The sequence below is a fragment of the Gopherus evgoodei genome, chromosome 9 (genome assembly GCF_007399415.2).
Source record: "Gopherus evgoodei ecotype Sinaloan lineage chromosome 9, rGopEvg1_v1.p, whole genome shotgun sequence".
In the NCBI taxonomy this organism is placed as follows: Eukaryota; Metazoa; Chordata; order Testudines; family Testudinidae; genus Gopherus; species Gopherus evgoodei.
This window is the reverse complement of record NC_044330.1, coordinates 55,769,388-55,796,037: the sequence shown is the minus strand read 5'-3', so window position 1 is coordinate 55,796,037 and position 26,650 is coordinate 55,769,388. Positions and strand designations below refer to the sequence as shown.

General features: G+C 49.3%; 1 protein-coding gene across 1 annotated transcript in view; it reads right to left on the bottom strand.

The window, feature by feature from the left end:
- The window catches only part of RAB6B (RAB6B, member RAS oncogene family), a 137,755-nt gene extending 123,830 nt beyond the window's left edge, over positions 1-13,925 (bottom strand). The window contains exon 1 of the mRNA XM_030576307.1: positions 13,707-13,925. Within this exon, the coding sequence (XP_030432167.1) occupies positions 13,707-13,776 (70 nt within the window). The 5' untranslated portion in view covers positions 13,777-13,925. The remainder of the gene's footprint in view (positions 1-13,706) is intronic.
- Positions 13,926-26,650: the final 12,725 nt, after the last annotated feature.

Genomic DNA, 26,650 nt, shown 5'->3' with positions numbered 1-26,650 from the left:
GCCCCTCTTTTGGATCCTCCAGAACCTCTTACTGAAGTTCTGGCTGCACTTTTCCCTGCACCTCCCGATTCATGCACACCCCATCTATGGCCCCATGAAGTCACAGGACCTCCTTGTCAACCTCCTCCTGGTGCTGTCCAAGACGGCTGTCCATCATATCAGGAAGCTGGATGGGGGCAGTTGCTCTGTGACCAGAGGGCCTATTTCTGATCCCTTGTCCAATCACGCCTCTGGGCAGAGTTCCTCTGGGCAGTGTCCACTGATTCCTCAGATGCCTTTGAGGAGCGGCGTGGCACTATTGGAGGTTCTCTGTTCCACACCCCCTCTGGATCCCCGAGTTTAGCTTTCACTCCCATTCCTGTTTTTTAATTTGTTGTCCCCAGTACTCGCTTGCAGCCTGAGTCCAATGGCTCCTCCTCTTTGGTGGAGAGGGCAAGCCTCTAGCTTTGTGCAGGCTTAGTACCCGCAAATTGTAAACGTTTAGACCCCTGTCTCAGTACCCACAAACACTACATGCTTTCCGACCTCCACAAGGAGGCAGGGTCCTACACACAACAGCCTCCTTCATTACACAATGCTTACCGAGTCCCTGAGCACCTGTGCACTAAATGAGGCAGAAGTCTTGTGGAAGAAATAGTACCTGCGCACATAATTAAATACTATATTGTAATGCAGGCTCCCATGGAGGCCAAATTCAGATGGCACAGGCAACCTTAATTCTGGCAGTTCCTAACCTCTGAGCGCTTGACTCTGCAATCTGAACAACATCCTTTGAAGGCAGGGTTTCTCTAATTGTACTCTCTTAGGTTTTAAAAAAGCAAACTGAGAAAACAAAAATTCCATCGTGTGGCCTCGTACTGACACCCACATGGGTCAGCAGCAGCGCTGGAACTGTTGGAGCCACAGCACAGACTTCTGCCACTTGAGGCCTCAGAGCAGTAGTTGGTTGTGCACCAGTGGGGGATGGGACACTTTGCCAGTGGGTTCCACACACATTTGCTGATGGCAGAGGAACGATAAGACTCAAGAACCTCTGGTTCCAGTGTAGGCTCTGGAGAGGTGTGTGCTCTACTGGGCAGACTCTTCTCCCTGCTTGCCCCATATTTGATCCTTTCTGCCCCATCCCTTCCAACCTGTCCCAGTCCTGTCTCTGCCCCACCCCTGGCTCTTCATCTCATTCTTCTCACTCAGCCAATTCCAGTCCCCACTTTTCAGAATTCTCACTCCAGCCCCCTTGCCCAGCCGGTCCCAATTTCCCACCTTGGGTTCCCAGTCTCCCCACTACCACTCTCAGTCCCAGTCCCCTTGCCTAGCCAGTGCCAGTTTCACTTCCATGCATGCCCAGCTCTTTGCCCCCCTCCCCATTTCCTTGCCCATACAGTTCCAGTTTCCCCCTCAGGCTCCCTGTCCAGCCTGCCTTTTCCCCCGCCTCAGCCTACTGTCACCCCCACACCCATGCTCCCTGTACCCACAGAGTCTCAGTTTCCCTCCCTGGGCTCCTCGTCCAACACCCATATCCCCCTCAGCACAGCTCCTTGCCCCGGTGTCTTTGCCCAGCTTTTTCCCCTGCATCCTAGCTTCTTGTCAGATTTGTCCTCGCTCCCATGCAACCTCCTTTCCTCTGCCCCACTGGTTCCCAGTCTCCTCCACCTCCCAGGCGACTAGAACAGCAAACCTGGTGGCTCCCTGCCTTAGTCCATCTCAGCGTCCTCTCAGCATTCAGGGTGTGACTAGCAGAGGGCTGTGCCAATCACAGGTGTAAGCAGGGACCCAGAACCCTCTCTCATCCAGGAGCCCCGTCTTGCTCTCACAGGGAAGTGAAAGCTCCTGAGGAAGAGGCAAGGTTTTTGTGGAAACTCGTAACTCTCTCACTAGTGAATGGGAACCCTCTGGCTGCCCACAATGCTCACTGCACTGCCCCAAGAATTCCCTACCTAGGAAACGAAACAATGGCACTAACAATTCCCTTCAGCTTTAACTCCAGTGATTCTCAGTAACCTCTCCTCAGAAAGGCTCAGGCTTATGCTTGGCCGGTCTTTTTCATGGGCTGCAGGGTCAGCATGGAGTAAGAGCTTTGATCTACATTCCCCAGCCCTACATGCTCCAGTTTCAGAGCAGGCACTGAGTGTGCCCTGAGATCCTACTTTCCCTGAGGTCCAAAGACCCGAACCACTGACTGAATCCCACTCTCAGAGGGGATGGAAAGAAGAACTCTGTATTGCTTCCTCAACCCTGGTCAACCATAGGAGGAGAGAAGAAAATGAACCCTTGGTGTTTCTTCTTCGTGGAAACAATATTTCAGTACCCCACCCCATAGACAACTCTTGCAATATTCATTATTTTTGTTAAAGGCCCAGCTCCTGGAGTCATATGAATCTGAGATTTCATTAAAAAATAAACCCTTTAAGCAAACAAGCTTTTACCCTCATGGCTGTGGCAAAAAGATTGAAAACATGAACACTAGAGGCACAAAACCCAGATGGCAGGAATCCAACAGTTTAAAAACCTATCATTTTTAAGCCAATACGTGATTTTTTAGTTGTCTGGCATGATTTGTGGACTCTTGGAGCTGGCAAACCTGGACTGCTTTCTCCTGTGCCCAGGACAGGCCACAGGAGCTGGGGTGAGGCTCACACAGAAGACTCCTCCAAAAGTCAAACACATTTTCCATAAAACCACTGTGCTTGGGACCATGCCTACTTGTCAGCATTTCAGAGTTTCAAGGTAAAGCTCTGCCATAAAGTGGGAGAATCTGAGGGCTACCAGGTCCCTACCCACAAGAAGTGAATGTTAGGGTATTTTCCTTGTCTTGTTCTCTCATACCCAGAGCAGCAAGCCATATTAATATAACATAAGGGTCCAAAATAGTCATCCCATTTATTTCCATCAAGCCTACATAAACATAGGCTGTCTGCCAAGGAAAGGCCATAAAATTAAGGCTCATGAATAAATGAGTGTTAAACTCCCTGACCTCTCTGCCATAGGTCTTTTCTTGCCTTTTCCATACCTCCATTTGTTTCTCCCCCTTTTCTTTCATTCTGCGCAAGTTCCTTCTCACTGATGTTCCTTTTCTTGCCTCTTTTCTCAGCTCTGTCTGCAGTTTTCTCTTTTCCTTTCATTCCCCTGTTCCCACATCCCCCATCCATCATTGTCCAGCCCTGGCTCTCTGCCATGTTGCAATGATCATTTCCAGGGGCTCTGGAGTAGGGAGTTGGGAGCAGGGGGCCATGGCCCTCCCACTTTCTACCAGCTGTAAGCACAAACAAGGGGGTGAAGAGGAGTGAGAAGGAGGCAAGGGGTAGCACGGGAGTGGGGTCTCGGGGGGGGGGGGCATGGTTCAGGTGCCTGTACCCCCCCCTTATGGGGCATTTCCACTGCTCCTGCCCATTTCCCCCCTCACTCTCTTCCTTCCATTCTTGGGTCTCTTTTCTCCCATCGCCAGGAAAATCCTTTCTCAAAGGCTACCCCCAGACGGGAGTGCTGGACTCCTCTCCCCACAGACACCTTCCCTGGGGAGTTACACAAGGTTCAGTTCTTTCTTCTGTCCTACTTCTGCAGTGCTAGGAGAGCTGATGGGTTCTCATGCATTCCTCTCGCTTCACAGGCTCACTGGAGATCAAGTGACATAGACTCTAGGACTGGAAGGGACCTCGAGAGGTCATCGAGTCCAGGCCCCTGCCCTCATGGCAGGACCAAATACTGTCTAAACCATCCCTAATAGACATTTATCTAACCTACTCTTAAATATCTCCAGCGATGGAGATTCCACAACTTCCCTAGGCAATCTATTCCAGTGTTTAACTACCCTGACAGTTAGGAACTTTTTCCTAATGTCCAACCTAAATCTCCCTTGCTGCAGTTTAAGCCCATTGCTTCTTGTTCTATCATTGGAGGCTAAGGTGAACAAGTTTTCTCCCTCCTCCTGATGACACCCTTTTAGATACCTGAAAACTGATATCAGGTCCCCTCTCAGTCTTCTCTTTTCCAAACTAAACAAACCCAATTCCTTCAGCCTTCCTTCATAGGTCATGTTCTCAAGACCTTTAATCATTCTTGTTGCTCTTCTCTGGACCCTCTCCAATTTTGAAGACATTGAAGGTCTCTGTCCCTATTATAAGGCTCTGGACAGATGTGGTCCAGGTTACCTAAATGACCACTCCCCCTCAGCTTCTCTGAGGGCCCTCAACAGCCCTGCTCCTCGGGAACAACAGGCTTGCCCCCGGCAAGGGTCTGAAGTGCCTCGGTGCAGGAGACAGGGTTTCTCATGGGAGCCTAGCGCGGCATGACAAGGAGTAAAAGAAAGGTGTCAGATGAAATCAAACAGAACTTGGGGGTTGCTTGTTACACAGTGGAGTTGATATGTTTATACCAACTTTCCCTCAAACTAGTCACATGGTCAAGTGACTAAGAACTAGTCGTTTGGTTAAATGATTGACAAGGAGGACAAGACATTTAACCAAACGCCCAGTGTCGCTCAATGAGCTAAACAACTAAAGAGAGACCAAAGTATTGTATTTTATTGCAGAAAGTCAAATACAAGAGAACATCTATCATCCAGCAACTGCAAATGTTGCAGGAGTTTTGCACCGCTATGGACCAGTGCCCAGCGTTCAAGTAACATCCATTGTTACATTCCAGTTTCTTACAAAAGAATTTCCACCTGCTGGTTTAAGGCCCTGAGCAGTGTCATTCAATGAGACTTCACCTAAAAAGGAAGATTATTGATACGTAGATTCTCTCCCAGAAGCATTCTCAGGGTTTGCACCATTTTCCCTCAGCACAATGGCTTCTAGGGATCCAAGAGTTATGGGAGAACTTCCCTCTAGTACTGCTGCCATGTAAACAACAACAGTGTTTGAAACAGCACCAAGAACACATCTTGGATTCCTCCCACTGATCTCTGCCTGCAGGTGACCTGGGTGTGGCTCAGCTGTCTGCCACTCTCAGGATTCCTTCCGCATGCAAGCCTCAACCGCAGGGTTATTTCTTTTCCTCCAATGGATGAGTGCACAGCTGCTTCTGACAGGAGCGCTCACATGTGCAAACAAAAACGTTACAGTCCCACCAATCCTCTTATGTTCACTTCCCAGGCCCATCTGTGGTCAATAAAACTGGACACAGGACAGCACGTGGAAAGCAAGCAGAGAATGGGTATGAGCACAAGCAAAGGGCAAGCATTCAGAATGCCACTGGCTATTCATGAAGGCTTCTCTCAGCTTCTAAGCATACGCTACCACAGCCAGCCTCCATTAGCGTCCAAATATAAGCGAACAAAACAAACAGGAGCAGTCCCTTAGCTCACCCTTTGTCCGAGGCTGGCACGGCCACCCCTCCCAGGGATCTCTGCTGATCCCACTTCTTGCAGCTCCCCAGTCCCAGCCAATTCTACTCCCTAGCTGGAACACTAGCCCCAGGGCTACCACCCTGAGCACCTGGCCCCTTGCTCCAGGGACCTAATCCAGGATGAGCACCCTGCCTCTTCCCAGGGACAGCTTGTCCCAATGACTCCTCCTCTTCCTTCTTGCTCTCTGACAGGCCTTTATAGGCCCAGGTGTAGCCCCGCCTCCGTTAATCAGCTCCACTTGCTCTGACACAGGGGCACTGGGCCTGGCCTGCTCCCAGCAACCCTGTGACAAAGACTTTATTATTATTTGTCATTTGCATTCCTGTAGCACCTACGAGTCCCCAGCATGGCCCAGGAGGATACCATGGTGGTAACCCACAACAGAAAGACAGCCCCTGCTCTACAGGGCTGCCAATCTAATGGTGGGAGTGCTAGCACATGGGAAGTGTGTATGCATGCAGCCCATTGGTATGGTCTTCACAGGTGTGCAGCATTCCCTGAGAAAGCATGCATGCAAAAAGAGGAGGAGAGGAGGTTGAGACATTCCCTTTAGCAGGGGGTTTGGGGAAAGCTAGGCAAGCTTCCAGGTCAGATGGAGGAGCAAAGGGGTGGGGCTGTAAGAGAACACATCAGGAGGAGGGTATATCTGTATCTCTGCATGGGCTTTGCAACAAGGAGGTGTTACACCCAAGAGCAGCATGCCAAAATAAAAATGATGCAGCTCAGAAATCATGGTGGCATAAATATTATTCCTAGATCTCCCCGCAAGGACTAAGGGAGAAGTGGCAGGAACAGTTACTGCCAGTCAATTCGACCCACCGCCCGCTCTCAGGACTTATGTCCCACAACTACTGCTCTGGCTGACTCTCAATGAAATCTTAGGGGTACATGGAACAAATGAGAGCTGCCAAAATACAGGCAATAGATCACAGAAACCCCATTTTCTCCAAAACACTGAGTGACCTACAGTACGGTAAGTAGCTTATCATTGCACTGAGTCCAATCTCGTAAGTCCCACCCCAGAAACCAGCAAGCACCAGGAGAGCAGCATTTTTCCAGTTATACTGACATTGCAGGAGAGGCTGTGTCAGTTAGCAGTGCTTCAGCAAATGACACACAGCCGTGGTGGTAGTCCCTTGGGGAGATGTATTGCTCTATTCTGCTCTTTGGGAGCAGTGGCCTGCTCTTATCTGTGGGTCTACACAGCATGCCCAATGGGACCATGACTGGAGCCTCTATGTACTATCCCCCTATCAGTGCCACTGCTACTAATACCCAAACATCTTCCATTTGAGGTAGTGGAGCTATCAGACAGTAAATGAGCCAATCTGTCAGAGACATCACATGTTCTCATATCAACGGATCTGCAATGAAAACGATGTGAATTCATTGTTTGGATATTTACAATAAAGTGCATCTATAACCTATTTCTGGAATTGCCGATTACCTGAAACCTTTAGCACTAAATGTTAAATTACCTTGACACTCTGCTGGAGACAGACTGTGCTAAGTGTTACCAGGAGAGCTAAACTGATTTTTAATGAACAGGAAATTAATGTACAAGACCGCAGGTAAGGAAAACAAAGAGTGTGCGGAGAAAAATGTGCTCAGAATACTTTTGGTGGCAATTATCCAACCCTTCTCCACTCCTCCTTCCCACTGCCCAATGCACATTAAGGGCCATCCAGTTTATTCAGGAAGCTGCCTTCTTTAACTCATTTTCTTAAGAAAGACTCACATGGTCTTCACCAGAACCAGTGCAGGAGGTTAGAACACATGACTCTCACCCTGGAGTCAGTGCACAGGCTTAGACAGAACAATGACCGTGGTGAGGGAGCGGGATTCTAATGCTGGAGTTGACACACAGGGTTATTGCACAACGGACTCTAAGTTAGGGGGAGCTGAGGCACAAGTCTGCACAGAACAATGCTCGTGCTGGAACTGGATTCTCACAAAGCACAGATTTCTGATTTGTGATGCAAAGCCACAAAGCAGGTGATTGCACGTAACTGGGCTGGATTCTTCTCTCAAGTGGGTGCAAATCAGGAGTCATTTCAGCAAAGACAATTAAGATAAATTGGTATAAAACCAGTGTGAACAGAGAACAGGACCCACTGTGGTTTACTGATCCTGCCAGCACGCAGAAAGGCCTCAAACGTCCCAGTGCTGGAGCTGTGAGGAGAAGGTAACAAAAGTTATGGCATTTTCTGAGGCCCAATCTAGCTTCCAAATGTCCCAGGCCCTAGAACCAAGATGCTCAGAGTCTTTCAGTGCTATACATGCAAGGGCCTGATTCTGATCTCCAGGGTAATGCCATTGACCTCCACGGAGTTACTCCTGATCCCCAGGCATGTAAATGGATTCAGAATCCCACCTGGTTTCTAATTCCTCTGGTGGCAGCATGTACAGCTGACCTGAAAACTGGATGGGAATATTACTATAAATAAGAATCAGTGGGAGGAAATGAAAGTGTGAAGCTAATCTTGTTGCTAGTTTAACAACCAGTTCAGCGCTGTGTGTCTTACAGCCCGTCCCAGATAGGGTGACCAAACAGCAAGTATGAAAAATCGGGACAGAGTGTGGTGGGTAAATCGGTTCCCATATAAGAAAAAGTCCCAAATATTGGGACTGTCCCTATAAAATCTGGACATCTGGTCACCCTAGCCCCAGAAAACAAGGGGTTGGTACAGCAATACAGGCAGAGTCAGCCTTAGAGCCTCTGAGCAAAAGTGCCAGGATCTCCCCTTTGATGCAGAGATGCCAATGGATGCAAGTCCTCTCCTGAGTGGACAGAGAAAACACTTGCTTAGGACCCAGCACTGTGTCCTGTGAACACAGGGCACTTGGCAGCCAGCATGCTAGATGGATGGGGAAAGGTCACTGACTTCTTTCACAGGAGACACTCAAGGTCACTTGTAACCACCATTGCCCCTTCTGGTCCCTCCTCCACATAGCTGCTTATTTCAAATGCATCTGAGAGCCGGCTCTAGATCAGCTGTATGTCCTGTTACAACTGAGCTCATATAGCCTTCGATCAATAGCACTTCAGTCAGACTATAGTCACTGCCTGGGGGCATCTCCCTGCCCTGGCTCTGCCGGGATGCATTGGATAGAAAATACATCCAATACAATTGTTAGTCTATAAGGTGCCACAGGACTCTTTCTTGCTTTTTACAGATCCAGACTAACACAGCTACCCCTCTGATACTGGACAGAAAGTTTCATGTGAAAACAGAATGGGGGATTTTAATCCTTCCTGTATCCCAAAGCAGCCTGTAGAAGAACCTCCAGTCCACAATCAGGGCTTGGCTACACTGGAGAGTTGCAGCACTGGTGGTGGCTTTACAGCGCTGCAACTTACTCCCCGTCCACACTGGCAAGGCACATACAGCGCTGTATCTCCCTGGCTACAGCGCTGGCTGTACTCCACCTTGGCCTTGGGAATAATGACTATAGCGCTGCTCTTGCAGCGCTGGAGTGCCAGTGTAAACAGTGATCAATCTTACTATGCTGTAACCAACCTCCGGAATCTTCCCATAATGCTTTTCAAGTAAAGATAACACTCTGTTTCGTTGTGAACTCGGGGCTCCACGCGCTGCTTATCTAAGCAACAAACACAGCTACTGTTTGCTTGAGCAGAGGCAGGCAGAGGGATCCCTTTGGAATGTTCGCTTGAGGAGAGAAGCAGCCCGGGGGTGGGGGGGTCCGTTTTGGAGCAGCTGCTTAACTGGTCTGAAGGCTATCTGCATTTAGTGAATGAGAGAGGGGTGGGGGAAGGGGTAGAAACTTTTTAAATGATTGAAGGTTGATCCTGTGTATCTTAAAGTTCTTAGAACTTGCAAGGCAGGGAAACAGTGTCAGCTCCAAAAATCCACTCTATTCTGTCTCCCCCAAGCTCCCTGTCACACTCCACCCCACCTCCCTCTTTTGAAAAGACCGTTGCAGCCACTTGAATGCTGGGATAGCTGCCCATAATGCACCACTCCCAACACCACTGCAAATGCTGCAAATGTGGCCACACTGCAGCGCTGGTAGCTGTCAGTGTGGCCACACTGCAGCGCTTTCCCTACACAGCTGTACAAAGACAGCTTTAACTCCCAGCGCTGTACACCTGCAAGTGTAGCCAAACCCTCAGACTCCCAATCCACTCATGGGCCTTATACAGTGGAAATGGGATCAAGGGTGCAATTTGCATACAGCAAGGCAGGATTGATTCAACTGCTTCAGATTCTCAAGGCTCTCCCTGGCTCACATTCTAAATGTGCTGGTTAACGTGCAGATGGGAGACTTATCCTGACAGAGGAATAAGTGGGGGGGGGGGCAAAACCCTGCATCTGCAGGTCAGTCCCTGACCCTCCAAGAGTCTTACAAAGGCTCTTGGTAAGAGGGGGCCCAGAAAAGACAACGGCCAGCCCAGCCAGGCTCTGTACATTAAATCATGCAGTAGGTTTCTCTAATGAACTGTTCCTGGTGGAAAATCTGGGGCAAATGTGGATCTGAACAACAGAAATACTGCCACAGTTGTAAAGGAACCGTTTCAAAATGGAAATAATGGGAGCAAAGTTAAGCTTTGAAAGTGTTCATTCCAGATTTTATACCACTTTTCTGTAAAAAAAACCAAACCAACCACCCAATCCACTCCCTCTATATAAGGTGATAAATATACTTCTCTCCTTCCAGACATATTTTATTGGACGATGGTTACTATCTCTGATTGTCAATTGATACACTTGCAAGAGCACTTAAATCACGTTTTCCCCTTGGTTTTTCTTATGATGCAGCACTGGAGGAATCGTTAACGCCATAGAAATGGTAAAAAGCAAAGGTGCTCAGATACCATGGTGATTGGCAACTAGATCAAGAGATAGCAATTTTAAAAGTAAAACCTGCGATATACAGACTACCTAGCTCAATGCAGCCAGACGTGTGGGTGAAAGCTTCTCTGGTGACCCTCTCTCTACAGATCTGAAGTACCTTTCAAGGTAACACTCAACCTCAAATCACAGGCTGCCTTTGTCTGGAAATTGGTCAGCAATGACTATAGCTTAATGAATTTGTCCCTTATTCTCTGAAATTCCACACTGGGAACAGAGAGAACAAAAGATGAAATACCATTGAAAAGTGGACTGATTTCAAATTTGACATCAGGAATCATAACGTTCAAAAACTTCAATCTCTGGTCATTCAATAACAGACTTAAAGTGGCAATTCTTCAACAACAAAAAAAACTTTAGAAACAGACTCCAACATGCAGCTGCAGAACTGGAATTAATTTGCAAACTAGATATCATCAGATTAGGCCTGAATAAAGACTGGGAGTGGTTGGGTCATTACAAAACCTAAACTTAAATTTCCGTAATACTAATTTCTCCCTACTGTTACTCACACCTTCTTATCAACTGTCTGTAATGGACTACTCTCTTACTGCTTCAAAAGTTTTTTTTCCTCCCTTGGTATCCTGCTGTTAATTGATTTATCTCATTAGACTGACCTCACACTTGATAAAGCAACCCCCATCCTTTCATGTATTTATACCCGCTCCTGTATTTTTCACTTCATGCATCTGATGAATTGGGTTCTAGCCCATGAAAGCTTATGCCCAAATAAATGTGTTAGTCTCTAAGGTGCCATAAGGATGCCTCATCTTTTATCAGGCTGTGATTTGCTAGCCAGCAAGTAAATGACAGATAGATTCAGAACTTGGGGTCTGTCATTAGAGGAAGAATAATGGTGGCTGCAAATGGAATGTAAGGCGTTCTCAAACAGAAAGGTCTGAATAAAGTTCATGATTTCTGTACATAAAGGAAGAGTATACAGCTGGCTCCTTTCCCTATTCACTGACAAAGGTTTCAGGCACTGGGAGCATAGCTGCTAATTTGGAGGGAGTGGCTGCATTTGCAGCTTCGCTGATTGATTAGAGGAGAATCCATAACTTCAGAGACCCCAGTGGGTTTTTCAGAAGTACTCACTGTGGACTCTGCTCCTGCTCAAGCCCTTGGGGAAACTCCAAGTGGTTTCAGTGGGAGCTTAGGCCAGTGCTCAAAATCCCACCCTATGGGTTTTCAGAGCTAGATAGCTGAACAAGTCATCCTTTTAGAGGGACCTCTTCACTGCCCCCATGGCTACCCACACACCCCAGAGGAAGGCAAGTAAGTTGGTACAGGCTTATGAACAATAGCTGCTAACAGCCCTGCAAAGGGTGTTAATAAAGTGGCAAAGGTGAGAAAGCATCTTTTGTTCTTGCTTATCTGGCCCCAGCAGGGTGGGCCAAGTATGGAGAAGCTCAGGGCAGGGCGGAAAAGGATGAGAAAATTGATCATCAGCCAGGTGTTCCTGTTTTGGTTCTGCATGTGCGGATGCAGCCCAGGTCATTTGGTCTCTCCTCCACATGACACAACATTCAACCAAGACAGTCAAAAATATCATTAAAAATGCCTAAGTCTGGATAATACTCACACCATTCCTGAGTTCCTGCGGCAGTCCAGCCTCCCTTCCCAAACCCACATTGCTACATCTTGCAGTTTTCCATCATGACACATCCTCTGGTCACTAGAAGATTGTTCTATTTTCCTCCCCCTTACTGCACATATGGCAAATATTGTTCTCTAGACATTGCAGCATCTTCTGGGTCAAGATCAGAAACTCCTGCACACCTGGGAGACCTGCATGCATGCATCCATTGAAGGAGGGGGCAAATTGGGGAAGGGGAGCTGCTCTGAGAGGCTGTCCATCAATGAGAAAGAAATGACAGGAAACTGCAAAGCAGTGAATAAAGAAGGCGTTGCAGGATGGGCAGCGTGTAGCATCCTGCAACCTTTTGCTCCATCACCCAGGCTTGGGAAAGTAGAGTTCAGCCCTAAAGAGAGGGCAACTGAGCGTGCTGCTTGCTGCCAAGGGATCTGGACTACAGAGCATCTCTAAGCAGACTCCTGCTGGGAACTCCATCTCATCCACTCTGTCATCAATGCCAGACGTTTACCTTTATCCTCACTCCACCTCCGTCCCTTCAGAAAGCCTGAGGAACAGGTACCCTCTGCACAGAATAATTAAACCATGAGCTGCAGCCATGTGATTTGGGTCTCACAAAGCACTAGCTCCCTCTTCTCCAGTGCTGTAAACCAACACCATTAAGGAAGTTATAGGATAATCGCTCTGCCCCAGAACCCCCTAGGCTTCCATGTGAGCTCTCCTTATATTGTGCAACAAATGCTTTCATTCGACCAACCAGGTGGCATGTCAGAAGCAGGGAGCCAGACAAGGTTTTGTTACAGAAGACCTATTGCTGGGGTCACGGATGGTAGGATCCCTAGCAGGAGGCTGTGAGCTGGGGGGATATTAACATAATTTTATGACTAGGTCTTGCTGACTTGTTACATCCTCCCCCCCCAACACACCCACCCACCTGGAAGGGTTTTTAATATCAAAGTAAGTGGGGAGGGGAATGGAGGCCACAGCTCAGGCACTTGGCAAGCATCAGGGTGTGTCTCTTTCTCCTCTTGTCTTCATTTTCACATCCAGCTTCTACAAAGCTCAGTGGGGCTGCATTACACAGGTCTGTTCAGTACAACTCCCACCACCCTGTATGTGCTGAGACATTCCAGCTGCTTGAGAGACAATCCAATAGCCAACAGCACGCCCCCCCAAACCAACCAACCCACCCATCCCAGGAAAGGGGCAGCCCTGGAATTCTCTGCACTCCCAGGTCTGCTGACAGATGCCTGTCCCTGCTCCCCCAGACAGGAGTTCAGCTACAAAGGGGAATGCAAAACAACAACAAAGTTCTTGAGCAGGTCCCTTGGGCAGGACCCCGGGTTTATTAGCACTGGGTCATTTATCCTGCGGTTTCATTTTGGCCTGACCCCTACCCTTGTAGCAGGGATTGCAGCTCCATCCCCAGACGCCTGTCAATGCAGCACAGTCCCGCAGCCCGAGCCGCCCTCCTCATGAGCCAGCCCATCAGCCCCATACGCTGCTTTCCCGTGCTCGGCTCCGGATCAGTGTTAATGACAGCGACCAGAAGCCGCCTATGTCCCCAGCACCTCGGTGCTCACACCCACCCCTCACTTCGAGCCCCCCCGCACTGCGCTTTATGTAATTACATTGCTATCTCCAGCCCCCCACCCCCACGGGTCTACGCCGCAATGTGCTCAGCGCTGAGCCCGGGCTACTTTCAGCCCCGCCCCTCGGCACAGCTGCCCCCCCCTCCCGCACCTGGTTCCCTGGGCCCGGCCGCAGGATCGGGGCCGCCCTCCGCAGCCGCCAAGGGCACGAGGGGCGCAGATTACAGCACGAGAAGGGGGGGCAGAACCAAGATCTCCGGCTTCAAGGGGACCCCCCCCTCGGGACCGAGCCCAGGACTCACCGCTCTGCTCCCCCAGAAAAACCAGCTTGAATTTCCGCAGGGGGTTCCCGAAGTCTCCTCCCGCAGACATAGTGCCGGGCGTGGGGCAGGAGGGGGTCCCGGGGCAGGAGGAGGCTCCTTGCCTTCCCTGGGCTCGCTGGCGGGCAGAGGGGGCGGCCGGGCGGGGCCAGGACACGCCGGAGTCGCGCCGAAGCGATGGGGATGCTAGCGAGCGCCGCGCTCTGCCTCCTGTATCTTCTCTCCCCCGCCCCGCCGCCGGCGCCTGCGCCCTGGCTCCGCGCTCCTGATGTCATGCTGGAGCAGCAAGCCAATGCAGTGCTGCAGGGAGCTTCGCCGGCTGCATCTGGGTAGGGCAGGGTTCCTTGGGCAGCCGCCCCCGAGTCCCAGCGACCCTCACCTGCCCTGCTAGAGCCGGCTCCGGCTGCAGGGGGGCAGCCTTCAAAATGCTGCCTCACCTGAGAGAGAGCAAAGTGTCCTCGGGGCTGTGCAGCAGCAGATCGTCGGGGGGAGGGGAGAGAGAAGGGGACGAAATACTTCCCCCCAAAGCCCCCAGTCCCACACCACCTGCTCCACACCAGCTCCCCCTGCATGCCCAGACCAGAGCCAGCCTCCTTCCTTCCCCTCCTCCTGCCTAGGGAAAATAAAGGCTAGGCACAAGCATCTCCTTGCTGCCCGAAGGTGACCAGTGCTGCAATATTTTACAGGAATAACAAACAGTACAAAGGAATCGCATCCTGCACTGCTGAAGGGTAACCCGTTGGTATCATTAGCATTATAGTAGGGCCTAAAGGCCCCCTGGTGCTAGATACAGCCATAACAGCTGATCTCTGACTCTGCCCAGTTTTCACATTGGGGCTCTGGGGCAGTCATGCATTATCATGGGCTAAATAGAGAAAGGAAGTATTCTCATTTTACTGAGGGGGAGCCACAGGTGAGAGAATAAATGACTGTCCAAGATCACATAGCAAGTCCCTGGAAGAGCTCCTGCAGCCCCTTAGAGATCAACCCGCTACCTCTGCAGTGGAATGCATCAGTTATTTAACTGCACACGAGAACACCACCCTGTGGTTCATGGGGTATATGCCATATGTGATTGAAATTTCAGGGTGAATTTGCATCATGAGCTCTGGAGAGGCACATTTTAAAAATGAACATAAGGGAATTTGGCTCGGTGGGGTGGAATGGAATAAGTCAGCTGGAATGTGCCCAGGTAACACTGGTGGTTTTGAAAAAGTGACAGAGGATCAAGACCAGGGGTTCTCAAACTGAGGGTCCTGTCGCAAGCGGGTCGCAAGATTATTACAGCCGAGGCCATGAGTTGTCAGCCTCCATCCCAAATCCTGCTTTGCCTCCAGCATTTATAATGGTGTTAAATATATTAAAAAGTGTTTTTAATTTATAAGGGCGGGGGGGGTCCGCACTCGGAGACTTACTGTGTGAAAGGAGTCACCAGTACAAAAGTTTGAGAACCACTGATCAAGATTGTCTCAGAAGGAAAAATGCCACTATCAAGTTAACCAGCACCACTACTTTTGGGGGCTCCCATGTACCCAGTTACCAGGTCCAAACCTGCTTAACTTGTGAGGAGATCATAGGAACATAGGGAGGAGTACAATCAGCAATGGTATTTTTTTAACACCCTCACTTCCAGTGCATTCTGGGAGGCAACTCACTCCTTAACTAAAACCAGCGAATGATAGAAAAGAGGGAAAATAATTGAATAGGTCATCGTATCTACTCCCTCTCCTTCTCCGCCACTATAAGGTTCTCCCCACCAGTGTATTGTCAAGGGCTTTGTGCAATGTAATCTGAAATGCTTCTGGCAATGAGGCTTCCACCACATCCCCTGTGGGAAGCTATCACACCTATGTTTAATAGACTTCTCTGATAGGAATGGTTTTTGTGATATTCAGACTATACTTTCCTTTGCTTAGCTTCAGATCATTATTAATTATGTCTGCTTGAAGCCTCTGAATTTCCCAGCACTTTAGTTCTTCCACACATCACATACTTGGAGGCAGTAATCAGAGCTCCCTCTAAGCCATCATTTAGATGGGCTCTTTTATTTAATTACATTAATTTTTCCTCATCAATCAGCTGCTGCAGTCCCAGAACTCCAGTCTGGGTCTCAGAAGGCCAATCTCCCACTCTGTGACATGGCATCTTTGAGTCTGCAGCCCAAACTTGCCTGGACTTGCATATTGTGTGTTCATATTAATTTTCCATCCACTATCACAGTGAGATCTCTTTAGCATTTCTTCTTGCTAAATATCTTCCTCCTATTGAATAATAGGTGTGGGATTATTTCCCACTGCCCCCCTCCCCAATCTAGCGATCTGCATTTTTCCCAGTCAGATATCCTTTTCATTTATTTCCTGTGCTTATTTATAATTCTCTAGGCCCCTTTATTTTCTTTCTGTGGCTTCTCCTAGTTTACAGTATTCCCCACAAATTTAACTCAGGAGGGCGTGGCTCCTACTGGAAGATCATTACATGTATATTAACTCAAGTTACCACTGTTCTTTGTGGTAACCTTCTGGATCCTTGCTCTGTTTATTGATACCCTATGCTCACCATTCTTCAGCTTGCTTTCACTTCATCTGACAATGATCATATCTAAGCTGCTTTCAGTATGTCTTCCCACTATGTTTCATAAGGAAGTGTGCTGAACACTTTACGAAAGGCCAGGTGCACATACTTATTGATTTCAGTTATTCCTTCCACTGATGTTGATCAAGAAAAGCAAGCAGGCTTCTCCAGCATGCTGTTCCTTGCTCTCTGGTATTTGCAGGGAACATATTTTGCAAATCTGTCCCATACGTTCGTCTTGGGATCGGCACTTTTTAAACGTATGTGTAAAGTGACACTAAGTAAACCAATGGGATGAGCCAAGTTTCTCCCTCAGGTAAATCCACCAAAGTCAGTGGAATTAGACCACCATAATTCTCAGCCCTTACAGTTTTCCTCACCTCACTATCACTTCCCTTATTTTACCAGACAGTGACTGGCTGGAAGAAGAACTGATGTGTGCTGGGGATCTTGTACTGTATTCAGACCCCAGCGAGGTACTCACCATCCCCTGACTGTTGCTAGAAGTGGCCCCATCTTTCCTACCCTCCCAATGTAAGGCAAGGATACCAACTAGATCTTTGACTAGAAAGTAACTATTATCACTGTAGCTTTGGGGATACAGACGCATAGATCTTAGCCTCATGGGCCCCAATCCTCCAAGGTAGTTATGAACCTAACTCCCAGTGGAAACTAGGAGCCTAAATATTTTGGAGGAGCTGGGCCTCTGTTCCTACGATTCTTCCCTTTACTCTACCATGCTGTATTATCGCTGATGGACAGTCACTTACCCAGCAGCCTCTGGGTCCTGAGGATTGGTATCTGAGCTCTTGTTGGCATCTTGGCAGGGGAGGAGCTTGATCTATTGCTGCATCAAAAGGAAAATTTAACTACTTCCTCTGAACCAGTTTAGGGAGCAGGAACTGGGGGTGGGGGGTCATCCCTTTGTGCAGAGCTAGCAAGAGAGATTCTTCCCCTCAGCAGGAATGTGGCAGGGTAAAGAGCAGGCATGGCAGGAACTGTGGTCACAACTTGGCAATGTGTAGCTGTTTCATTATTACAGATGAAAATTGCTTTATAGTCATTCCTTCCTTCTCTTGCAGAGAGTTCTCCAAGGAGCTCAGTCAGGCTCTGCAGGTTTGTCTCTATTAGCTAAACAAGTTCCTACTGATCACAGACTGCCAGCCCCCAACAGCTTGCAACCTGCTGATACTGGTGCGACTTCCCATTCAGTGCAGGGTACTACGGGGGAATCAACAGGCACAGAGTTTCAGACCGTCAGTCTTATGTCGGATTGGGCATCTGCTTATCTTTGGCTGTCTCTTAGTATCCCATTGCCCTGTTCGCAAGGCATACAGGTCACAGCAGCAGTGGTCAGCTGAAAGCCAGAGATTGGGACATCAGCAGAACTGTGGTACGCTGCAGTGGGGCAATAGTGCGAGCAGCTGGTGCTCCAGAGAGTGGAGATCCCCTAGTGGAAACTCTGCTCCGTCCTGGGCCTTTGCCATAGGCTTTGGCAGGGTTGTGCTAAGAGTGATTGCAGGCTGCAGAACTAGGACCCAAGTGCAAAGAGATGGCAAGATGAGCTACAGACAGCATGGCAGGGGGTTAACATAAGGAAAGGCAGTGCATGCATGCAATGTTATCAGCTGGCTATATACTGGTGGCGGGCACTGCTGGTCCTCCACTTGAGCCTTGCGTGATGAAGGCTCTCTCCTAGGCCTTCATTAATAGACAGCTCAAAGGAAAACCATTTTCAATCCAACTGGTTAAAACAAGGCCAGTCTCACTACTCTAGGTGGGTCTGCCCACACCTACGTTGTGGTTAAGGCATAGTACCAACACCCTGGAGACCTAGTTTCAAGATCTCCCCCATCTGACGTTGGGCACAATCATTTCTGTGCCTCAGTTCCCCATCCATAAACATGTCTCACAAGCCTCCCTTTATTTGGATAGTAAGCACTGTCTCTCATTAGGTGTGTCTGGATGGGGCCTAGCCCAACAAGGTCTTGATCTTAGCTGGAACATGCAGGCAGCACTATAATAAGTGGGTAGTGTGTCTGCACTCCGTGTCCAGGCCTAGCTTTGTAAGCAAAGGAACGGCAATGTTAATTCTGCAGGGTTGATTGATCAAACGCACATGTTAAATCCAACAGATTCCTTATGTCATACATGCCAGGAAACAAAGCCTGTTGAAAAACAGATCACCTGGGCCTGCCCACAGCCTCCTGAGGATCAGAGTATTGAACTCAGCAGCAAAGACTGGGGTTGGGGGGTTCTTGTATTAAAGATCTCCATGTGCTGGTTAGTGAAATTCAGCCAGTCTACTGTGCTCTCTCATTCCCTCTTCCCCCTCGCCTTAACCCACAAGCAGGCTTTGCTACCCATCACATGGATCGCACAGCATGATGAGCTGTTCCTCAACTACGTAGCGTCAGCGTTACACTCCACCACGGTTCCATATAGAAGTCCCATTTACATCTCCCTGTTCATGTCAGGCCTGATCTGAGAATGTTATGTAAAGTGCTTGTTAATATGCATATGTCTGCTTTGCATGCCAAAAGCCATGATGCATGGGGTCCTTTGGTGTTGCCATAGCTGTTCTGAAGCCTGATAAGGTGACGCTGCTGGAAGGGACAAGATTTTTAAATAAAAGCCTGTTAAAGAATATCATATGCTTGTTGACCGCAATGTGTAATCATGTGTTAACTAACACAATTGTAAAATGTTGTTTAGACAAGGGTCAAACTTCCGTTGCAAGTCATAGTTAACACTAGGGTGGATCTTTGATTTAAACAGGATTAACACAAATGTTTGGTTCTTGGCTATGTCACAGTTTACAGCAGGGGTGGGCAAATTATGACCTGCGGGTCAGATCTGGCCCCTCAGGGCTTTGGATCCGGCCTGTGGGATTGCCCCCTGTGGCACCATGTCACTCTCAGAAGCAGCCAGCACCACTTCCCTGCGGGGGGGGGGGGGGCAGGCAGAGGGCTCCATGCATTGCCCTTGCCTCCAGGCACCTCCCCCCCCAGCTCCCATTGGCCAGGAATGGGGAAATGTGGCCAATGGGAGCTTCGAGGGAGGTACCTGGAGAGTGGCAAGGGCAGCGCACGTGGACCCCTCTGCCCCCCACCATCCAGGGGCTGCAGTGCTTCCTGGAGCAGTGCAGGGACAGGGACAGGGCAGGCATGCAGGGAGCCTGCCCTGGCCCCAGTGCACAACGCTGCCTCCCTGGAGCTGCTTTAGGTAAGTGGTGCCATGCTGGAACCCAAATCCTGCCTGCACCCTGCTCCCCAACTCCCTGCGCAAAGCTCCCTGCTGCACCCCTTCTGCACCCCAACTCCCTGCCCTGAGCCCCCTCGTACACCCTGCACCCCTCCTGCCTCCCAACTCCCTGCCCTGATCCCCCTGCTGCACTCTGCACCCCATGCACCCCAACCCCCTGGCCTGAGCCCCCTCCTGCACCCCACACCCTTCACACACCCAATCCCCTGCCCCGGCCTTGCATACAATTTTCCTACCCAGATGTGGCCCTTGGCTCAAAAAGTTTGCCCACTCCTGGTTTACAGTCATGTTAATTAACACATGTTGTACCATGCCAAGCCACTAGCAAACTGTTTGCAAACAACTCAGGCTTAAATTAGCCATTCGACTACTCAGTGGATACTTATGAATCACGGATCCATTTGCTGAAATCAGGCTTTGGGCACTAATTCCTCACGCAAAGATCTCATTCCCATCGCTCAGGTTAATCCCAAAGTTTCCTACATTCTACATAAATTTGGGGTCTCCTCACTTCTGTTGTTGAAAGTTATTTACAGCAAAAATAACAAATCATTGCACTGAAGTTGTACAGAGATAATCATGCATCTGATGAAGTGGGTAATCACCCACGAAAGCTCATGCTCCAAAACATCTATTAGTCTATAAGGTGTCACAGGATTCTTTGCTGCTTTTACAAAGATAATGACACTAAAGGGATGAATCTCATGGCATGTGATATTTCCTAAAGGAATCATTTCTTTGTGTCCCTCAGGTTGCATCTTTGTCCCACATTGCTTCCCATATTTGAACCTAAGACCGGCCATAGTGGGTCCCACCAAAGGTCCATCTAGCCCAGTATCCTGTCTTTCAACAGTGGCCAATGCCAGGTGCTTCAGAGGGAATGAACAGAACAGGTAATCATTGAATGATCCATCTGTCGCGCTTTCCCAGCTTCTGGCAAACAGACATCATCCCTGCCTAATAGCCATTGATGGACCTGTCATCCATGAATTTATCTAGGGCCTTGGAGTTACTGGTTTGAGAACAATTCGTGAACTAAAATGGGGCTACATTTGTGTGATGTTGCACTTCATACGTTTATGGAACTATGCTTATGAGTGTAAATATAATGTAACTGGAATATGCTTTATGCAAAAGGTCTCTTGTAAGGTATTATTACACAGCTTATGATGTACTGAGTGTGTCATCCTATTTGTATGAATGAAAGTGTGGGCCATTAATGGTAGTTTAGAATCTTGAGGACTCCCATTGGCCAGGACAATTGGTTGTAAATGGCTTTGTTTACTTGCAAGCCTTCCCGTGCTCCTGAGAGTCAGGCCGGAAAGAATGGAGGCTTGGGGACTCACAGGACATGTGGCCATGTCACCTCGTACTGGAATCCATCTTAAACCTGGTGCTTTTCCATTTAGAAGGATGGGTGGGGATCCAAAGAGGCAAAAGATTCCCATATTTAACCAAAGCTATAAAAGGGGGTGGAACAGAACAAAGGGGGCTGAAGTCATGAGAAATCCCCTAGTTACCACCTGAGCTGGAACTAACAAGGTCTGTACCGGGGAAAGGATTGGGCCCAGACTAGGAAAGAATTTAGTCTGTGAAAGAAGCTTATTGGAACATCTCTGAGGGTGAGATTTACGTGTATTCAGTTTCTTAACTGTATTAGGCTTAGACTTGCGTGTTTTGTTTTATTTTGCTTGGTAACTTACTTTATTACTTGAAACCACTTAAATCCTACTTTTTATACTTAATAAAATCACTTTTGTTTATTTTTAAACCCAGAGTAAGTGATTAATACCTGGGGGGAGCAAACAGCTGTGCATACCTCTCTATCAGTGTTATAGAGGGCAGACAATTTATGAGTTTACCCTGTATACGGTAAAACAGATTTATACAAAGTAAAACAGATTTATTTGGGGTTTGGACCCCACTGGGAGCTGGGAGTCTGGCTGCTGGAGATAGGAAACCTGCTGAGCAGTTTTGGCTAAAGTCTACAGCTTTGGGGGCGGGGCTCAGACCTTGGTTCTGTGTTGTAGAAGAGTAGCATGTCTGGCTCGACAAGACAGGGTTCTGGAGTCCAAGATGGCAGGGAAAATGGGCTCAGAAGTAGTTTCAGCACATCAGGTGACAGTCCCAAGGGGGTCTCTGTGACCGAGCAAGTACAGTCAGAAATAGATAGTTCACCCACCTCTTGTTGTTGGATGCTGTTGGCTTTCCTGCACCATTTTATTTATATAGATGTCTTGTTATGTTGTCCATGGATGCTGAAAGGAATAACATGCGTAAAGAAACAGCACTGAATATACAAAGCAGGTAATTGCAAGGTAAAGAGACACTGGATTATGCACCACCCTGTTAACCTAGACCCGTGAAAATGAACAAACAAACCAGTTTGTGTGTTTGAGAATTAGGGATTTGAAGGGCAAATAGAATCTTATGTCAGGAGAGCTTTTGTAACCCACACACCTCGTGGGTGTGGTATTCTGTCCCATCTAGTGGCACCAAGACCACTTAGACAGAGAGTTAAATGAGTCTGCTCTACAGCCTTAAGGAACCGGCAGTTGACTTTTAGCTCATGTAGTAGCGGCTCATGCACTAAACTCCAGAGACCACAGGTTCAATCCTGGCTGCCGACGACGGGGGTCTGTTAGTGTTACACTTAGAAGTTAGATCCTTCATGTGTGCCCATAACTTATTATGATTTATTTAACACTTCCTTCTTCATAGTCAGCTGAGGTGGCTGCTCCATTCAGCCAGTTTGCATAAGCAGATCCATCTCCTGAGAAGGACTCTATCAGAGTAGAATTCACTGTCATTTTCAGCCCTGCTGGATAAGGATAGCTCCCTGAACACGTTTACTTTCTTTTTCTTGCACCAGTGTGGCGTCCTTGTTATATTACAATCATTATTTTTTAAGGTCTTGTTCATTCTCACTCTTAAACGCTAAATGCAGACAGCACAGTTTTTGTTAGACTTCTAAATAAATGTAAACATTCTAACATTATTGCCTTTACCTTCCAGGGGTCTCTTTAGTTATTTGTCTGCCCTCCCACCCTGTTATTACAGTATCTGCATACTATATTTTTTAATGTGTTTATCACATTAAAATAGCCATGTGAGGTAGGCCTGCGCCATGCCCTCGCTTTACAGATGTATACAAACATCTTCCTTGCACTAGCTGTCTAGCTGGGCCCTGCTGCCACGCATTGAAAGATCCCTACAGCACATTGATCTATCCTACTTTGGTCAGGTTCAATCAAAATGTTTCATTGTGACATTTTCAAAATGGTTCATTTCTATGTCAACCGAGTTCCATTTTTTGTTCCTAGAAGTAGCTTACCTTGTGAGCCAAAAGGCCATTTCAAACTGAAAAATGCATTTTTTTGTTTAACCTGCAGCTCTGACTGCAGTTACCAAAGACGTCAGGTCCACAACTGTTTGGGAGAGCCAGGGTGGGCAGAGCAGAGCAGGAAACTCATGCACAATTGGGCCCAAGCACCTGAGCCCCACCCCCTAAGCCAGCTGTTTCAACAGCAGAGAGTGCTCCACCCTATCCCAGACGGTCCCTTCTCTCCCTCTCCCCAGTCCCTGTTGCTGCTGGTCCTGCAGCACTGAGCTTAAAGATGTAGCTTCTTTCCAGCTGACCCCATCCCAGCTGCCGTCACTGCTGAGCCCTGCTGGTCAGGGCAGGGCTGCTCCCTCTCCTCCTTCCCCCAGAGGAGACTCTTCTGGACTGGGGAGGAGAGGGGCTGGGGAGACACAGGTGGAGAAGGGGGCAGTGACTAGGGCAAAGGAGGAGGGTGCCCAGCCATATGGGACGGGTGTGTGGGAGTGAGTTAAGGGGCGGCAGGAGCTCTCACTTGCGTTCTGATGCCCTCAGAAATCTGGTGCTTGTCTGTAAATGCAGCGGTTGGTGTGCTGGCAGAGGGGCATGGCCTGTGGGCACAGGAGGTGGCAGCACAGGCCTCTTGTCTGCCACTTTGTTATGCCTGGCTCCTGGTGACTAGGGGACCTCAGTCCGCACTGCTGACCAAGTTTGCCCACGGTCACAGGGCTCATAGGTAACTCTCCTCCCCTATGGGATCTGTGGCAATGGCCTTCACCTCAGTTAGGGTTGCCATCTTTCTACTCACACAAAACAAAACCGAACACCCTCGCCATCCCCTCTTCCAAGGCCCCTTCTCCAAGGCTTGCCCCCACCACCCTTATTCACTCAGACTCATTTTCACCAGGCTGACTCAGGGGGTTGGGATGTAGGAGGGGGGTGAGGCCTCCAGTTAGGGGTGCGGACTCTAGGGTGGGGTCAGAAATGAGAAGTTCAGGATACGGGAGGGGGCTCCAGGCTGAGGCAGTGGGTTGGGATGCGAGGTGGGGGGTGAGGGTTCTGGCTGGGTGTGGGCTCTAGGATGGGGCCAGGGATGAGGGGCTTGGGGTGCAGGAGGGAGCTCCAGGCTGGGGCTGAGGGCTTCAGAGTGTGGGAGGGGACTCTGGGCTGGGGCAGGGGGTTCAGGTGTGTGAGTGGGTGCTCTGACTGGGGTTGCAGACTCTGGGCTGGGAATGAGGGGTTTGGGGCATAGGAGGGTGCTCGGGCTGGGACTGACAAGTTTGGAGGGTTTGAGGGGGATCAGGGCTGGGTAGGGCCATGGGGGGTGGGTGAGGGCTCCAGCTGGGAATGCAGGTTCTGGGTTGGGCTGGGGATGAGGGGTTTGTGGTGTAGAAGGATGCTCCAGGCTGGGACTGAGGGGTTCGAGGTGGGAGGGGGTCGGGGTGCAAGGTCCAGGTGGCGCTTACCTCAGGCAGCTCCCAGAAGCAGAACCATGGCCAGGCAGCTTTGCATGCTGCTCAGCGGTGTATTATTGCCTAGGCCGACAAGGCCTAGGCCTAGGGTGGCAAATTTGCAGGGGCAGCAAATTTATAATAGCAGCATTTTTGTAATTGTGGCATCAGTGACACCACGATTCTACCAATCATAGCGCATATTGAAATCACCAATGACAGCGTGATTCCATTTAGTAAACATACTCATGAGAATCCTAAACGTTAATAATATGACTGGAAGGAAGACATTAAGTGGTTCTCAGTTAAAAAGAAAGCTATACAAAAGAAAGGGAAAACAAAATGGCAGCAAAAATGTGCAAAATAGATTCCTTTGTTGTATCAGTTAGTGCAGACAGTGAGACAGAAACAATAGTTGAAAGTAGTAGTGAAGTAAAAAGTGAAAATATTGGTGATGATATTGAAAATGTTGATGTTTAATACGTTTATATGGGGCCGGCAACTATTTCAGGGCCTAGGGGTGGCAAAATCATTAATCCGCTACAGTCACTGTCCTGTCAACAGACGCTGCCCCCGCAGCTCCCATTGGCTGCGGTTCCTGGCCAATGTGAGCTGTAGAACCAGCACTTGGAGCAGAGGTAGTGCGTGGAGCCTCCTGGCTGCCCCTACGCATAGGAGCCGGAGAGGGGACATGCCACTGCTTCCAGGAGCCACATGGAGCCACAACAAACAGAGAGCCTGCTTTAGCCCCACTGTGGTGCCAACTGGACTTTTTGACCGGGTGTTCCAGACACCTGGTAATCCTAGCCTCAGTCCCCCACCATGCCTGACACCATCCAAGGAACAGCTATCTCTTTAACATAGCACTTCCTCCCCCCAACCCCCACATAGGCTAGCATCAGGGGCTGGTGGAGCCCTAGAGTCCAAGCATGCACATTGACTCTATGCTGCTGTCTGGTGCACTTCTCACTGTCCACTCAGCCCTATCCCCACTAAAGAGATTTCAGCTTTGTTGGCACTGAGGCAGGAGATCCTCGCTGGAGCTCACTCCAATCTGTTAATGCTCTCTACCATGCCCTGGTAGCACCCCCTCCTCATCCCAGCTTCACAAGATCTGCACTAAATATAGAATCTTTAAGCACAGTCCTTACTGGCAGCTGGGAGCCCATTCCACTTTACTCTGGCTTGTGATTTGGTGAGGGTGACACCTTGCCAAGCACATACTGGGGACAGCTCTGCTGCCCTTTCGCTGCACACTAATGCTGGCAATTGTCTATTGCCCCGCTCCCAAAAATAAAAGGAACTTGCTCCAAAGCTCCCAAAGTGTTCACTTTGGAATGGTGATAAACGCAAATGAGGCCTGGCTCATTCAACCTCTTCCCCTGGATGCCAGCAGAGGGGAGTAGACAGCTGAAGCCTTCAGAGCCTTTGCCATGGGGCAGGTGTATCAATGACCGAAATATCCCGGCCAAAAGGGAGGAGGCAGACCCAGTCCTTTACCATAGACATGCATCTTTGTGAGCCCAGTACGTGTCCCCTGGGGCTGACCGAGGAGGCCAGTGGAAGGTTCAGCTCGTGTCAGAGACAGCCCCTGCCTCTGGAGTGGGGCTGGCAGCCGCTTAAGCATGTGCTCTCTGGTCTGCACTCGGTGCTAGCTCTCATCTAATTCCTAAATGGCCAGGGTTCCGCTCACCTCAGTCAAGTGTACACTACAAAATTAAGTCATCCTAAGATAAATTGATGTACAGCCACCATGGTATATGAACCAGTTTTACATGTCCACACTATGCTCCTTGTGTTGGTGGTGTGCATCCTCACCAGGTGCTCTTGCAGCAATTTCACTGTCAGTGTGGGGCATTGTGGGATGGCTTCTGACAGGCAGCAACAGTCAATGTAAGCAATGCAATGTCTACACTGACTCCAGAGCAACCTAATCCCATTGACATATGCCTCTTGTGGGGGTGGAGTTATTAAGTCGGCATAGCGGGCGAGTATCATTGGTGGGAGCAACATTGTAGTATCAGGGCTGCCTGAGGGGGTGGCGGGCAAGTGGGGCAATTTGCCCCAGGGCCCCCACGAGAGTTTTTTTGCATCCTGGAGCAGGGTCCTTCACTCGCTCTGGGTCTTCGGTGGCAATTCGGCGGCGGGGGGTCCTTCCACTCTGGGACCTGCTGCCGAAGTGCCCCGAAGACCTGCAGCGGAGGGTCCTTCCACCATGAGACCTGCCGCTGAAGTGCCGGGTCTTCGGCAGCAATTCGATGGCAGGGGCCCCCCGCTGCCGAAGACCCCAGACCCCCTGAATCCTCTGGGCAGCCCTGTGT